At 41.5% G+C, this 17,835-nt stretch overlaps 1 protein-coding gene across 7 annotated transcripts in view; it reads right to left on the minus strand.

Annotated features, from left to right (window-relative positions):
• Positions 1-4,018: 4,018 nt before the first annotated feature.
• The window catches only part of PAX2 (paired box 2), a 104,126-nt gene continuing 90,309 nt past the window's right edge, over positions 4,019-17,835 (minus strand). For 3 of the 7 annotated variants that reach the window (XM_058841750.1, XM_058841749.1, XM_058841747.1), the window contains 2 exons: positions 13,436-13,522; positions 4,020-11,496 (listed from right to left, as the gene is read on the minus strand). In XM_058841750.1, the coding sequence (XP_058697733.1) occupies positions 11,375-11,496; positions 13,436-13,522 (209 nt within the window). In that variant the 3' untranslated portion in view covers positions 4,020-11,374. Of the gene's footprint in view, positions 11,516-13,435; positions 13,523-17,835 lie in introns of all 7 variants that reach the window. The other 4 variants (XM_058841754.1, XM_058841753.1, XM_058841752.1 and 1 more) reach the window with 3 other exon arrangements.

Here is a 17,835-nt window from a genome sequence, read left to right on the forward strand (position 1 = left end):
TCACAGTTTGTAATGTTCCTTTCCACGACTGCAGCCTTTGGCTGTGCTACTTTGTGTACTCACTCAGTAGCCTGTAACCTGCCTGCTAAAAGCAGTCTTTTAGCAGTCTGCTCAAGACCTCAGACACTGAGGTACAGATTGTATTTTGACCTTATATGTGTAGCCCAGTAGATGTGTGTATGAAAGTTAACTACTATCACCCGGTCAATATTTTACCAGATTCATCTCACATGAAAATCTGTAGTTTGTATGTCCAGTTTGGCAAGTCTCAAACACTCAGTGAGAGTAATTACATAAGCTTTAATGTTGTAAAGAGGTTTTTTGCAGTTTGATTTTAAGCTTTTTGTCTTTTGTTTTTGAGCTTGTAATTTACACTGGATGGTAGAACCGAAAGAACTCACAACTGTTTTAGGGAGGCTGAGAATTCAATCTTTTATCACATATTCTTCTTGGAACAAAAGCACAAAACTTTGATGAGACTTGTAACTGTGAGAAATAGTCATGTACTTTATTCTGATTTTGAGAGAACTCTTTGGCTACTGCAACTGCCAAGATAATTACTGCATGATTCCTGCAAAAATAAGTGTAAGTGACATACAAAGGCAGAGCTGTTCTGAGATAAACAAAGTAGAAAGAGAAAATATAGGTACCTAAGATGAGGTTTGTGATGAGGTGCCTTAGAGGCAACATAAATCCACCATCAAGCAACATCTCTGTGGATGAAAAAGTTTCTTGATTGGTTCGAGGGCAACGTAAAGCAAGTATGCAAATGAGAACACTTCAAAAAATAATGTAAAATCAGTTTTTGGAAAGCAAAAGAAAAAGTTAATAAAAATGTAGCCCCCTTTTTGGGAAGAGTTCAGGATTTTCCAGTGAGCACTGGATGAGATGTCCTATGAAGTTCTGTTCTCTCTGGAGATTGTTCCCAGAGTATCATCAGCTCCTAAGTGCCAGCTCCCCTCAAGTCCCATGGTGTGAGCTATTGATCTTTGCTGCCATTTTGTTCCCTCTTTATGCCTTTATATGAAACATAAACTTCCTTTTACATGCACAGTTTGCAATCCCCTTCTTTCCTAGCAGACAGGTAGAAATACTTTCTCTGCTTCTCCTCAGTGGGTGCCCAGGGAGGCATGGTGGCACAGCAGCTTTGGAAAGGGGTTTGGAATATGTCCTGTCTCTCCTCTGTGGTATTGTGGCTTAGTTCCCAGAGCCCCAGGGATATAGCATGTCACATTTACTGCTCCTTCTACATCCTCCTAGCCACTAGAAAACTTGCAGTTCAAGAGCTTGCTTAAGATGTGAAAAAAGCATTTCCAGAACAAAAGGTGATGCCACTTCCTTGCCTCCCACCAGTGCTATGAGGAAGGAGCCAAGCTGCAGATTGTACTGAAAGTGAGAAGGGTAAACTCCCCCTCTCTCCTTTCCCATCCCAGCCCCAACCCAGCCCCCAATAAGGCTTCATCTCTCCGGGAATGGAGTCCCTCTGAGCATGATGCTGAGCCAGAGGAGTGACAGGTGCCTCCTGATATGCCTAAATGAGAAGAACCAATCGGAGGAGCCTGCCCAGCTTTTGTTGTCATCTGGCTTTGCTCACGAAAGATGAGTTTGATTGACAGATGCATCAAGGTTCACAGTTTATTGGTTTTTGCAAAAGAGCCAGATCTGCCAATTTAGACAGGGGAGTGACACAAAACTTTCCATCTAAATGGACTAATTTTACCACAGGGAATTCCCAGGCAGAGCGCTCCAAGGCAGGCGCAGTCCTGTTTTATTTTTTAACAAGGACTGAATGACAAATATAAACGACAGTTCTGGGCTGACGGAACATCAGCATTTGACACTTCACAGGGGAGCGGTGAAATAAACAATAGGCAGAGAAATTGAATTAGAATCAGATGAGAGTCAGCTAGAGAGGGAGAGGAGGGCCTGATTCTCTACCAAATCATTTATAAAAGAACAAACTGAATACTAAGTAGCTATAACACGCTCACATCCTGGTTTATTAGCAAATTTAACCTACTAACATATTATACTTTCTTGATGTTAATGGGTTGCTGGACAAATGTGGATGGCACGGAGTGTACAAGGAGTTTCTGTTCATGATGGTGCAAACCTCTTGTGCTAATCTTACCCTGTTACTAATAGACTTTACCAAGTTAGAGAGCAAAAAGTATGACAAGTTGATTTAATTTCTCTCCTGTTCCCTTTGGCACATTCCCTGCAGAGTTCTGTACAGTCTTTCTGTATTCTGGCACTTGCTAAGTTTTGGGTACCCAGCTTTGTAGCTTTGGCTCAATTCTTTTACTGCTCTTTGTTTTTCTCTGGAACTTTTCAAGTTCAAACAGGCAATTCATGACAGTTTAAGGAGAATTATTTTTTTTTTTCAGAGTCTGCCTGGAACTTCCTGAGTGTAGACTGTATCTGCTTGAGATAAAAGGTTGGCTCAGCTGGTAGCATTAGCAAATTATTATCATATTTCTACTCAGTTTTGACAGGGGGATAGTATATATAAACTTTCCTGATGGGTTAGACAGCAGATTGTTAGCTAGGTGTTGCTGGTTAAAATTTGGGTTCCTGGATTTTAGGTCATGCTCTGAGATTTGAAGCATATCTAGAGAAAAGATTTTCAATTTTTTCAACTAGCAAACAGTAAATACAAAAAACAAGCAGTAGAAGAATAGCTGCCTGTACAGTGCATCTACGTCCATAAGCTCACCTTTCCCAGTTACATTAAAAGCATTTTCCTTAAAAATAAACTAGTGACTGATTTTAAAAGCATACAGTAAAAACTACTGGTCTTGATGTTAGAGAAAGCAGCATGAAAATAGGGGGCTTTGATTTGCTTGGTAATGATGATTTGACTTTCATACATGAGTCTGTGAATTACATATATGGAAGGTGCCTGATTATCTAACCATTGCCAGTGTATCAAGGAGGTTCTAAATGTTCTAAGTGCAGCTCTGTGGTTACAACAGGATTTTCATGGATGCTGACATGGAAAAAAACCCGCTACTTTCTTCTCTTCAGGTTATCTTCAGGTTCTCTACCTGTGTGAAGTTTCACCCTGTTCAGTCCATTTCAGTTTTCTCTGTAGGTTTTTTTTGTCTTCCTTTTGTGGGTGTTCAACAGGATGTGTCTGAAATTAGTCTCGGGTTAAAAGTCATTATAGAATCATAGAATGTTTTGGGTTGGAAGGAGCCTTAAATATTGTCTCTGTCTAGCTCCCCTGCAATGGGCAAGGATGCCACCTCTAGACCAGGTTTCTGAGAGCCCCATCCAACCTGGCCTTGAACACTTCCAGGGATGGGGCATCCACAGCTTCTCTGGGAAACCTGTTCTAATGTATCACCACCCTCACAGACAAGAATTACTTCATAAAATCTAAAATAAATCTATCTTATTTAAGTTTGGAAAAGAACCCCAACACCAAACAAACCCCTTCAAAGCAGTCCCTTACAGCTTTTCTGGCAAGGCACAGAAAAGGATCTTGAAGGAAGAGCATGGCAGGAGATGGGGCTTGCACGAAGCAGCCAAGGTTGACAAAGAGGGGTTCTCCTGATACATGGATAAGAACCAGTGGAAAATAGTCATTTCCAAGCTGCTACTACAGAATGAATTTCCAGCTAGAATTTTGAACCTGAAATTATCAAATAGGTTTTGGAAGGCATCTTCCACCAAAATGTCACACAGGGGAAAACATGAAAAAACCCAAGCCTTGATAAGCTTTGGTTTCAGACCAGCCCTGTCAGCTTTGCCAGGAGTTACTGGGCCATTTCCAGGTCTTGTGACATTTGAGCTGCTCCCAAGAGCACTACACCACAAGGTCCCTGTGGTGCAGTGAGATGCTTCCTTTTCACTAGAAGTAAATTTCTGACTTACAGAGGAAGAGGCACCATTAATAACATAGCTGTAGATGTCTTGAGAACACTGAAACTAGAAGTCAGATAAAAGTTCTTTTGTATTTATTTTATATACATGTATATAAATATACATATATACAAAATGGTGTCACATACAAACTACATTATTTCTAATGTATCTTGTGATTTTTGTCTGTACTTGGATCATCATTTTTAAGTATGAGGTACTGACAATACAAACATTCTTTACTTCACTGCAGACAGTGCCTGAAGCATGTAAGTTAACTGTCCTGAGGGTATTCCCAGCTTTTTTCTGAAGAAGAGAAAACAATTTTTCTGCGGACTGTTTACTAGGCACATCTTCATTCACTGCTACTTTTTTAGTGAGTGGATCCTTCTGTTAATATTTTAAAGCATTATTTTTTTGGACACAGACATCATTGTATAGACTTGCTAGATTATAGTTTTCAGGATGAATTTTTTCCTTTAAAACATCGGTATTATATTTGCTGTTATTCCATTTTTGCCACTCCACAGTTCCTTACAGTTCTTCAGTACTGACTGTGTGTCCAGTAAGTTAATCTGCTACCTTAATGAATACCTTGAGATGTGCATTATCTTTTATTGGCTACACTCATTGAAGAGTATATTTAAAGAAGGTTGTCATCATATCAGAATGTTCAAACTTTTCTTTATTTTTCTTTTCAGAGTAATCATAAAGAGGATTTCTTTACTTAGTGTTGTATAACCCTCACAATATAATTTTCCTCATTAGGAGACAGTCTGTGGTGCTCTTTTTAGTTTTATCACATAACATTTTCATACTGAGGACTCCCATTGATGATGCAGGATTATTAAAGGAACATAATACTAGTTTGAATGGTGGAAACAGCTCTTTCATGCAAGTATATTTTTGCAAGATATATAAGTTCTTGGAAGTTGAAAAGTTTTGCTGTAGTTCTACTTCCAGTTATGGAGACTTACACAAGGAATGCCAGGGTGAATCTCTGGGTTGTATTTTGTGATACAAATGAGATAATCATGCTAGCTTCTAAATCATTGTTGTAAGATTATGTTACCAGGATGTATTTTTAAAATCCATTCTGCATTTGTCTGACACATCTGTCTGGTGATTCTTAGCCTTTCACCTCTGACAGTGAATGTACACTAATAATTTCCTTTGATTACAGTCAATTTAACATCTAGGATTCATCTATTGATTTGCTGTTTGATTCTTATCACCTAAACTTTGGTAGAGAAAGAGAATTCTGATGCATAAAAAGTGCCAGAATTGGGGAATTCAGTTTTATTCCAATTTTGAGTGCAAGCCTATCCCTACATCACATCCCAGGCCTGTCCGTCTTGCAGGCAGCAAACCCTGGAAACTTGAGGCTTCCAGCTTCAGGAGAGTTGCCAGGCAGTTTTGCTGAGGTGTTGTGAAAACTGAATTGCTTTTACAGTCTGTTTGGATTTCAACAAACTGACTTTCACTTATGGAAAATACCCTGTTCGGGGATTTTCAGCCTATGCTATTAATACTGTAAGGGAAAAATAGAAAATAAACAAAAGGAGATGCTTTAACTCTCTGATGAGCAGAAGTATTTGATTTCATGACAACACTTATGAGCAGGTTTTCCTTAACATACACGTGCACTGGCAGAAAATGGGGCCCACTGGCTTTCATGAGGTGTTGTAAAAATATTTTATAATGATTAAAAATTGTAGGAGTAAAATTGGTTTGGTCTAGCCTGACTTCTTGCTACATTTTTAGTCCACCTCTATGACTGTAAACTGAATAGGACTTCCTGGAGAACTAATGCCTAACTGAGATGAAATTGACTGAATACCTCAGTATTTGGTATGTTTATAGCGTACCTGAATATAATGCCCAGATGTTTGTTAGGTGGATGATGAACAGCTTGGAGAGTGGGTTATTTATGACTTTACACTGGGTTTTTCTCCCCAGTTGACCTAGACAGAGTATCCCAGCTGAGGCTATGAGGAAACAAGCTTAAAGGGGAAGGAGATTCTGGGCTTTACCCCACATCTTTCTGATGCTGTAGCTACCCAATAGCATTTTGATTTTCTGAACTACCTGGGGGTACCTGATGTGTTATGGATCATTGGGAATCAACTGAGTGAGATCAATAGAAGAGGGAGTCCTGCTGGCAATGCAGAGAAGCGTGTGGTGGCTGATGGGGGCTCAGAAGCTGGATTGTACCTGTAGGGTGTTGCAAACATGTGCAGTGCCGTCCATCATGCAAGGTGGTGGTTGTTAACAATAGTAATGTTGTTTACACAGTGCCCAAAGGGTGCCAGGTGCAACAAATGTAACATCCCAGAGACCTCCAGGGGAATCTATTGGAGAGCGAAGTGTTGGGGGAGTGGGGGAAGAGAGAGAGAGAAGGAGAGGGAAAGAGAAACAAGCCAGAAGCCACAAAAATGACATAGAAAAAAAAATTTGCTTTTATTTATCATGTGCACAAAAAGAGAAAAGAAAAGAGTCAAACAGAACTGAAGTGATGAGGAAAAGCCAAGAGGGGCTGCAGAAGCCTAGAATGGATGTGACCCTGCACCTGGTACTGGCCCCCTCCCTCCCCAGTCTCATGTCAAGCTTAGCCTGGAGATCATCAGCAGAGCTGCTCTATATTTGTTATCAGTTCTGTAATTGCCAGTTTGGTCCCTCCTTCCTGCTTTGCAAGTCTGCCACCATCATGGGCTCAGCCAAGGAGCACACTGTGGTATTTGTGGGTCCCTCAGAAGCCCTCAGTCTGTCAGTGCCAAAGGGGGCAGCTCAGCTATGATTCTTATTTCTTTTTCCAGAGGGGTGCTTTTCCTTAGGGACAAAAGGGTGGAGTTTTTCCAACAGTTCAGCAAAACAAAAATTCCTTTAGGAAATTGTCAATAAGCATGTATAATTTTATACTCAAGAGAAGAAAGAGGTGCAGGGCTTTTTGTTTTCATTTTCTTGTTTAACATCCTCACATTTATGTTGTGATTAATTCCAAAGTCTTACTCTGAGTTTGATTCATCACTACTGATGGGTCAGAAAGCATGCAAACTTCTCCCTGTTTCCACAGCAGGGCTCATTGCCACCGACTCTCCCCAACAGATTTACAGGCCACAAGTGTCAGCTTTACTGCATCCACCTCATGCAATCCTCCCCACATCCCATTGGGCCAAAAGGATGTGAGAGCTTCAGAGAGCAGGACTCAAAGGTGCTGCCCAGTTTTGAATGCCATGGTCCCTGTTGTTTCCAGCCAAGCACAGCACTTGAGATTTCGTGAGATTCTTCTCCCATGATCAAGTAGAGAGAGGAGACCCAGTCTCACAACGTGTCTGCTTGGTCCATTAGATAAAGCAAATGTAGCAACAGAACTAAGAATGACCTGAGAAGAAAGAAGTGAAGGGAGATATAAGGAAGAAGAAAAAAGAAACGAGGAATGATTTGTGAGAAAAAGGAAAAGAGAGAAATGTCATGGAAACATTAATTATTATTCACAATAATGCTTAACATTTTGATAGAATTTTCTATCCAGAATCTCAAAGCACTGAGCCGGTGCTAATTAATTCAGCTATGCAATCCCCCTGTGAACTAGAAACTGTTGTTATTCCCATTTTACAGAGTGTTGGAATTGAGGTGTGTGGGGAAATTGGACTTGACAAAGGTTTTCTAGAGCCACAAGGAGAACTAGGATGTTTGAGGTCCCAGATACCTGCTCTCATATCAGTAATGCTATTCCCTCCTGGGATAGAAAAGTGCATTGGGAATGGGAAATAATAAAAGAGAATGATATAAATTGAATGGAAAGAGGGATTGAGAAAGAAATGTGAGAAAGGTAAGAGACAGCAGAATGGAGGAGAGGTTTGTGTTGTAGACTTCACTGGATTTTGCACAATCCCTCCAATCCTTTTCCTTTTTTTCTGTAACATTTTTAGAAGGAAAATTATTAAAACCCCCCACCTATAACAAAGCAGCTGTTGGCCTGTTGGGGAAAGGGTCCTTACAAGGTTTGGCTGTTCCCTCAGGTTTTGGATTTGTGCTGTGCTTTATTGAACACATTGTTTTGTTTTCAGTGAGCACAACGAGACTTGCACAGTACACACAGCGTGTTCCTTATCTACAGGATGAGACGAGGCTGTTTTAATAACTACCATGATGAAGATGGAGATGAACTTATATACAAGAGGAATTGCCTTCACATTACACACATTATCTTCCTACAAAGCAGCAATTGTTTTTTTGCAAATAACATAATATTAAATAATTGGTAGAATTTTTGCGTTTCCTGCATAGTCCAGTCTAATGGAATCTAGATGAATATTGATGGTTTTCTTCCGCATAATATCACCACATAAATCCCCATGTCAGCTACTAGACTTGGGCTATAATACTGCTTTACAATGCATCCACCGACTGTAAATCAAAACAACCAACACAAGAAACTCTTTGGCAAATGTAATTCAGTACATTCGCATGAGGGTCTACAGATGGTGGTGGAAGAGGATTAGACTGCCCAGTCCTTTGCATAATTCTGCTTTCCTTTGAATTTTCCTGGTTAAACTATGTGCTGTACTTTTGAACTTTTCCAGACCAATCCAATGCCTGGTGGAAATCCTCTTTTATCAGTGGAGTTAAGCCAACAATCGATTTGGCCCTCCAAGGGTCAAATCAAGCCAGCCATGAGTGAGACAACTAAATCCTGCTTTCAGACTCTAGCTCGTGTCCTCAAGTTTAGTGAAACACCATTATAAAAATAAGCATTTCTGAGCTGCTGGCTTCTCTCAACCTGGGCCCTGGGCTGCAGGTGGCCAGGTGTGAGGTGTGACCGTCTCTTTTTCTCTAGCTTCCTCAGGAGCTTCTCTTTGCTGGTCCTGGAATTTCTTGCCTCTGCACTGACTACCTGCTGAGTGAATCTGGGTGGTGCACAGGTAGAGCAGAGGTTGTACTGAGAGACTAAAAGAGAGACCAATCTAACTGGGTTCAGCATCTATCTGGTGTCTGTGAAGGAAAACAGAAGGAGTGGTGAAAGCATATTTTTAGAAATTGAACAGAACCTTCTTCTCTCATAGAGTAAGATCAGACAACAGGCCAATTCTGGTCTTGGTGACAGTGTAACAGCTCTGCTACTTGCAGCAGAGGTTACTCAGAGGTAAGATGTGCAGAATGACACTTTTAATAGATCAGGAGTAACCTCTTTGATTTTATTCTGTACAGGAACAGATTTTAGCTCTTTATCTTATATGTAAATGTCCCCCCAAATACCCTTATCATTTGGGCACCCCATTAAAGAAGACACAGACCTATAATCAGCTAAAGCCATGCAAAGGCTGAAAAAGTTAGGTGAAAGGGGCCTTTGGGATCAACACAGCTGTTTACTGATGGTGGATTTTATACATACAAGTTAAACTTGGAGACAGAATACCAAGTCCACTACCACATCTCCTCAGAGGCTTGGAACTTCGGATTTTATACATGATGTTGGCTGTACAGATTGCTCCACTGTTCACTTTTATGCCCTTTGGGGGTTTTATTCTCAATCCTGTCTTTGTCCATGGACAATAGCCCACGAGTTTTATCTGAAACCTCTCTAAAACAACAAGGATCTACTTTGGCAGACTTGGTGCCCTGGGGACAGGCTATAGCTGCCTTCATGTTTTCTTTGAGTAATTTTGAGGAAGTGTCAGTGCAAGGAACAGCTTATGAGTTTGCTGACAATACAGGAGTAATAAGCATTTCTATTGACAGTTAGCCTTTTGCAGAACAGTGTTTGTCCGTCACTTGGGAACCAAAATGAGCAGAGAATCCCTAGAGAATCATCAGGTGAGCATTTGGGATAAGGGGTAAATATTAGGGTGCACAATACAGGACTGAAGATGAAAAGATGGGGCTATATATTGGGTCTGGCTGGTAGGATGCAAGCATATGGATTTGAACGGGGGCCTATAAATTAGTAGGTGTATGAGCAGATGGGCGGGGAATCAAAGGGGGGCCCATACAGCAGGGCTATAATGGTTAGGAAATTAGGTGTTGGGCACAGATAATGAGGTGGTTGTCACCAGCAGTGGAGATCTGAAAAATGGGTGTTGGGCATATCTAAAATTGCAAAAGTTGGGATGTGGGTGAACTGAAGTTGTCACAGGTATAGAGTTTAAGGTAAAAGGGCTGAAGGCTAAGGACTAGGGAACCAAGCAATTATCCCAGCCAATCCTGAATTTGTCCATCTCAGTCTCAGCTGTCCAGAGGGCAATCAGATGGGCCCACATGAAGCCCCACACTTTCCACCACACAGCGCAGAGAGAGCGCAGCTGGGCTTGTTTTCTTTGTTTGCCAACCAGTGACATGGAAAACGTTTGTTGCCTCAGAGTGCTTTTTTTTGTCGACGGATGTATTTGGTAACTTTGTCAGATGTGACTTGTCCACACTGCTCCCCAGAGACAGGATTTGGGAAAGGAGGGGGAGGAGGAGGCGACTGGGTGGAGCTGGCATCCAATCCTCTCCAATACCATCATCCCATTGTAGTGCAAAACAGAAAGGAAACAAAACCCTAGAGTGAAAGAGGAGCATCAAACGTCAGAGGAACTCGGCTGCCATTCAGGTGGTGGGGGAGATGGGACTTGGAGTTTTATTTTTGTAAGGTTTTTTAATTATTATTTTGGTTTTTTTGTTGGTTTTGTTTGCTTGGGTTTTTTAGAAAATTGGGGATTTTTTTTGTTCCTTTTTACAGACCTTCATGACAAAGCATAAAAACACAGTTATATTTATATATCTATTTATATATTTCTTCATTTCGTCGGTTTGTTTGTAAATGTTGCTCCATCCTCCTGTCTGAGCTGATTGTGTGTCACAGAAATTGTGGGTGTATGTGTGAGGTTCCTCCCAACTCTGGCCTGCAAAGTCACCACCCGTGAGGTGCAGCCAACTGTGGGGGAATCCATTCTGGAAAGTGGGGATGAGGTGCACAGAGAACCCCTCGTGGGGTGCAGATCTTTACTTGGTCCTTTCTTCATTGCCAGATGGGCCAGGTCTCTGTGCTGCCATCTCTGCTCTAGCCAGACTGTTCCCTCTGTCCTGGGAAACAGGGTGAGCATCTCAGGTTACACACACTCAAGAGTCCACCACAGAAGAGTATATCTTTGGGGAACAGTGTTTCACGAGCGGCATTCTCCCCTGTTTCCCTGGCCCTTACCGCTCCCAGAAAGGGGTCCTGTAAGGCAATGGCTGCCAGCTGCATTGCTTCCCAGTCCCCCTGGAGTCCTGGAAGCCGAGGGGACTTTGCATGGCTGAGCTTTACCCAGGGGTGTTGGAGGGCTCCTGCAGGGAAAGCCACTTGGCCGCAGGCTGTTCCTGGCGCGGGGGGAGCTGTCGGGGCGGAGGGCAGGGGGAACGAGGGGGTCTCAGTCTCATGTGGTGAGCGCTTGGTCCGGCGCCTTCGTGGCGAAGAGGAAGGAACTGGACTGTGGGGAGGAACGGAGAAGGTCTCTTCACCCTTCCCAGGGATGGAGGGAGGTGATCAGACAGGTACAATGTGGAGGCCTAAGCTGTCGCCCTGCAGTTTCATGTGGTTTCCATGGTAACTAGTGGCGGTCATAGGCAGCGGCAGCAGTGGGAGGTGCGGAGCCCCGGGATGTGGCACTATAATAATAAGGGGAACCTGAAAGTTAACACAGGAGAAGAATGGACTGGTTGAAAGGACAAACAGTAAACAAAAAAAAAACCAAACCAAAAAACAGAAACAATCAAACTAAGAAAAGAAATAAAGGACAACTGAAAACAAAAAGAAAGGTAGAAAGAAAGAAAGAAAGAAAAGCAAAAGAATCAAAAGAAGAACTTGGGAGACTGAGCTCCTAATGGGATTAGGGAAAGGCAATCAGTGGAAGCCAACTGAGGGCCACACTTCAGTCCATAGACGCTACTGTGGCCTCTGGATAGGACGCCCCTCTATGGGAAAGAGATCCTTTTGCATCCTCTGACAATCAATAAGCAAGCCCATGGGCATTTGTGCTGGTTTTGGCTGGGGCAGAGTTAGTTTTCTTCCCAGTGTCTGGTAAGGGCTGTGTTTTGAATTTGTGCTGAGCACAGGGTTGATAATACAGAGTTATTCTTGTTACTGCTGAGCAGGGCTTACACAGAGCCAAGGCTTTTTTGCTTCTCCACACCACTGAGGAGTCTGGGGGTGCATGGGGGACTGCGAGGAGACACAAGCCAGGACAGATGGCCTGAACTGGCCAAAGGGATATTCCAGACCAGATAGCACCATGGTCACTGTGAAGGAAGGAGAAAGGGGAGATGTTTGGAGTGATGTTGTTTGTCTTCCCAAATAACCATTGTGCATGATGGGGCCCTGCTCTCCTGGAGATGGCTGAACACCTGCCTGCCCATGGGAAGCAGTGAATTAATTCCTTGTTTTGCTTTGCTTGTGTGTGTGGCTTTTGCTTTCCTTATTAAACTGTCTGTATCTCAGCCCAGTTTTCTAGTTTTTATCCTTCCAGTTCTCTCCCTGATCCTCCTGGTGGGGGACTGAACAAGTGGCTGCATGGGCTTGGCTAATGCCTGGGGCTAAACCACAACAAACATTGCAGCACAAATACGCCACACCTGATCCGTAGCCACAAAGAAAGTGTCAGGGCCAGGTATTCTGAGTGTACCTAACAAAGTGTAATGGGTCACTTTAAAACCAGGAGGGGAGAAATGAAACAAAATTACAGTGTTTTACTACTTGGGATTTGGATCACATTTGGCATGAAAGCTCTTTAGATGGTTATTGAATGTGTGTTAAATAGTGATTGATTATTAAGATCACATTTACTGAAGTTTAACAGCACTGGAATAAAATGCATCTATTATCCAGTTGTTAAACCTCAGTAAATACATAAGTAATAATCACAACTGATTTATTTTACATAAAATAAGTCTCTTCCTATTCCCCTGCAAAGAAATGTTGTATTAGAAGCTATGGTCTCGTAAGAGTTTTTCCCCCCTCTGAAAAAACCCTGACTATTTCTGATCATATCAGTGACTGAAGATAGATATATATCCCTGTAAGAGAATTCTACTGGCTATTATAAATCTTGTGATGCAGCCTGTCTCCCACTCTAGACATTAGTCCAACTGGAAATTCTATGGGATTTAAAGATTTCCTAGGAATTGACTCTGGATTTAGCCTGGGAGAGGAGTGAAATCTTATCTGAATTTTCAACCAGGTCTTGAAAGTATGTTAGTTGTGGCCTAAGAGTAACAGAACCTAAATTTAACTTTTGATGTAATCTGGAATAAACTGTGCATGCAGCCCATGGAGAAGCCAGAGCTGAACTGGAGTTCTGAACTGTCTCATGAAAGAGGAATCGGCTTCAGAACTGATACAAAACATACATGAGGTATCCATTACATATATATATGTATATATATATACCCATTTCAAACTGGACTGGAGAGTGAGGAAAAAGGCTTCTCACCTGCCCAAATACTTGAAAATCCTCTTCAGAAACAAACAAACAAACAGAACAAAGAAAAGAAAACAGACAAACAGAAGGAGCGCGAGGCTGGGGGTGTGCTGTGGGAAAGAGGTACTCACTTAGTAATGCAGGGTTGCTGAACCGCCAGGCCTCGTTGTAGGTCGTGTACTGAGGGTGGCTGTAGGGGTTCCCTGAGAACTCGCTCCCTGGAAGAAACCAAGGAAGGTGTGAAATACAGTGAGGAATAAAGATTTATGTCTGCTGTTCCATCAGAGCAGTGTTTGTGCTGAATCTGTTTGCCAGCAGGAAAACTGGTGTATGTCCAGTTTTTTTATTCCTTGTCTAGCTGGGCCTCTTCCCTTCAAGTCACTGCAGTGCCTGTTCAGTGAAAAGTTGCTTACTCACACCATTAAGCATCACAAGATTGACTTTTTCACAATCAAGGAATCAGTTCAAATTCAATAATATGAATAAATTATTAAAATTGGGGGGTTTTGTTTCTTTTTTTTTCACTGCCTTCTATCTTCCAGTTCTCAAGTTGCAGTAGGACTGCATATGCAAGCTTATATGCACTTAATTATCAGCTTTTTTATGAATAACATCAAAAGTTCTCCAGTATCCAGTAGGGTCAAGACAGCAGGCATGGAAGCTTGATGGGACAAGCTCACAAGAAACTCTTTGGAACTAGCAGTGCTGTTGGTGGCAATACGTATTGCTAAGTTTTTTTTTATTAGGGTACTGAGGGTGATGGCATATTTGTGGAGAAAAGTATAATTCATTTTTGGAAATGTTCTGGGTTGGCTGTGCTTAAACACAAAACAAAATAGGAAACACATGAATCACTTTCTTTCTTTCTTACTCTGGATAATATTAGTCAGAAAAGTGATTAATACATTATTAACCTCTCTTTTATGCTCAGTTAGTGAGCTATAGAGAAAACTTGCTGCATTCTAGCTCTAGAAAATAATTTTCTAATGACTAGCACTTTAGTTAATGTGCTGAATCTGAAAGACAAGTAGGGCTACAGCTGAAAGACAAGTAGGGCTACAGCTCCCCTTTTCACATTAGGAAAATGAGCCCGAACCAAAATACTTCCAAGCTTTGTCATCTAGTAAGACTCTGAACCAAGATCCGAATGGTGCAGAGTCTTCTAAAACATTTTGCTTTATTTTTGGAAGGAGCTGTCTCCCTGTTTCTTAGAAGGCTGTGCAGGGTATTTGGTAACTGAAGGGGGATTGTGCTGCATTCAAAATAAACAAATCTCCCCAAACTTAAATATGTATCATTCTATTATGGAAAATCATGGCATGATCTGCTCATAAGCTCAATTTAATGTAGTAACAACAGACTGTGGACAATTAATGCCATCGGAAAGGCCTTATGTTCTTAAAAGGCAGTGGAAGAATAGTGTGGGTGTTAGCTTCTGATCTGCCCAAAGGCAGAGGTGGAACAACAGAAGTGTTTGAAAAGCACCTGGAAGTTCCTGCTAGATACCATGGAACAGGAAAAGAAGGTAATGCAAGATGGGATGGATGCCTGTGATACAATTACCAAAGACTGTCAATTAATTATGGCACAATCTCTGCAAATCTCCTCTCACTGGAGTGTTAAAACCAAAACCACAGATTCTCAGATGGTGGAAATGAAGTCTGTTCAAGTTAAGGGATTTGTACTGCTTTAAACTTGAGGAGGATCTTTCCAGCAAGGTTTTTAGAGGTACTCAGGGTGATAACCAAAGTACTCAGTGCAAAAATTAGTATGAATCAAACCAAATCATCATACAAAGGTATTTTAGTCACAGTGGCTTTTAGTTTCAGCATAGAATCTCATTTTGTGTGAGAGATCTTGCTAACTACTGTTTTAATGATAATAATTCAGCATAATTCCATAGCTAGAAATATCCTGCATGGAAACTCTGACAACTAGCTGGGAAGGAATAGGTGAAACCTGCGAAGAGGACCATGCAATGCACAGTCCAGATATTTCTCTACTGAAATTATTTACCTGTGGAATATACTGGAATGAGTTTGCTTCCCAAAGAAGGAGAAAAAGAAAAACTTTCCTAATGAGAATTTCTGCTTTTGAAGTGCTTCATATGACGTAACTTCACTGTTATTTCTCTCACTGTATGGAGAGAAATTGCTCTGATATTTCAAGCCTTTTCTCTCACTCCCTGCTGAGTTGACACCCTAAACTGTTTATAGTGCTGCTAAAGCACGGGTTAAGCGCAGGAGAAAAAGCCACAGCTACGGAGCGTGGGGAGGAGGGAGGGCAGCCACTGGAAACAGTGTTTATTGACGAGGAGTGAAAGCATGCATGCAGCAGGATAATGAGCTTTTGAGCTCAACTGTGACCAAGAGGAACTGAGCTATCGCCTTCCCCGATCACTAATGAAACAAGTGTAATTTCCTCATCAACATTGGATTCTGTTTAACGACTCCCTGCTGCCGCCGTCCCCAGCCCTCTGCAGGCTCCGCACTGCTCTGTGTAAACTCCAGCTCCTTCAGTGGATGCTCACTTCACTAAAACAGTTTGCAGAAACTTGACGTCCTTTCTGCGAAAGAGGAAGAATTGGTACAGGGATCAAAGGTATTCTGTTACGTTTTTAGGAAATTTCTCTCAGATATGTAGGTTAAGTGTAGCCCAGCATCTGATCCATCTTTCTGTGAGTGACTAACTCCCGCTTTTCCAAGTGTGTGCTCAGGACCACTGGCTTTCATCCATGTTTACAGCCTGGGACCCGAAGTTACAGGAAGGGCAAATGCAGGAATAGGTATCTGGTCTTGTTATCTGCATAAACCTCAGAGACCTTTTAATTTGCTGGCCGTGTTGCATGAATGCAGTGCTACAGGAGACAAGCTTTTTATAGACTGCATGAATGCAGTGCTATAGGAGACTATGCGAGTAGAAGTCTAGTGAAAGGTTGTCATGGGTAGAACATAGCAGCTTTGATTAGCACTGGTTAAACAATCTTCTCAGTTTTCCACTGGAAAATGCTGTCTCATTGAAATGGAAATGTTTTTCTCGAGCTTGTCAGCTTCAATAGAGTTTTGGAAAAAAAGTTCTGAAGTTATTGCAAATTGAAACAAATTTCTATGTTTCAACTTTCTGGTTTTGTTTCATTTTGCCTTTCTCATTTAATTTAATTTTCTTTCAATTCTTTCATTATTTTAATATGTCTTGACATCTAGAACATGTTGATGTTATTGAAATGTTTCATCCTGATGTTTGCAAATTGAACTGCAAGGTTCTGATTCCTCATACCAATGCAAGATGAAAACAAATATCAAAGAATCAGAATTTTGAATGGGTTAGAAATCTGGTTTCTGAACAGTTGTGTGTTTAGCTCTGCACTTTTGTTTAGAGAAGACAGGGTCTCTTTCCCATGTTTTCTCATATCTGAACAGTAGTTTTGTTTGCATGTTAGTATGTTTCTTAAAGATACTCCCTGAGCATTCATCTTGCTGACTTCTTGTTTCCAGTGCAGTTAAAGCACTGGGCCCTGAACTTTCTGGGCCTAAGGGTACATAACAAACCATTGACACCATTGTATTTGATTGTTCAAACTGGACTCCCAACAGAGGTTGCAAGTCAGCACAGAGGACTGATCTCAGGAGGCCTATATTCTGTGCAATCTGTGCTCAGGGAATCTTTACTAACACTATTTCTTGGCATGTGTATTTAAATCTTATTGGTTTAGTCCTCTAATACAGAAACGATGAGGCATGAAGGGAGCCTAGCAGGTGGCAGTTCAGAACAAATAAGGGATTTAGTTTTCACAAAATATGTAGTTTAGCTACAGAACTCCTTGCAAAAGGTTTCTATGCATGTCAAAGGCTTATATAGATTCAGGAGACATTTTTTCATTTGTAGAGGGAAAACCTATCAAGAGTTTAATATTAAATAGAAAAATACTAAGTCTGGCTTAGAAAGTTGCTCTTAGTTGCAATGTGGAGGCTGGGAGATCTTTTGAGAAAGTACCAATATATGTTTGCTCTACTCTTAACACCGTTCCTCATATTTCTCCTGTTGGCCCCTGACACAAAGTAGTGGCTGCAGGGATCTGCAGAGTGACCCACTAAAGCGAAGTTTTCTGTTTCTTCCCAGGAAGCCTCTTTATCTCCATCTTGTTGGCTTCAGTCACACTAGAAAACAGAAAGAAAAGGGCTTCCTGGCTGGGTCTGACCAGTGAGGTATGACTGAAACAGCCGGAACCTGATGCTCTGTTGAAAAACGCAGTAACTACTGCAGGATGCCCTGGTAGGCCACTGGAAAAACTCCCTCTGCTAGAATGTTGACATCAGATTTAATGTGAAGATACCCATTTGGCCAGAATATTTTTTTTTAACTTTGACATATAACTTAACCTTTTTTCTGTATAATTATGTTCCTTTTCTTTTGGGGAATATTTATGGGGGATTTTTTTGGGACACTACTGTCTTATATGCAGCCTCCACATCAAGGAGCTGAAATATCCTATTCTTGGATAAGTGACCTGATATTAGTGGTCTTAAGACTT

The sequence above is a fragment of the Poecile atricapillus genome, chromosome 6, assembly GCF_030490865.1.
Source record: "Poecile atricapillus isolate bPoeAtr1 chromosome 6, bPoeAtr1.hap1, whole genome shotgun sequence".
NCBI lineage: Eukaryota > Metazoa > Chordata > Aves > Passeriformes > Paridae > Poecile > Poecile atricapillus.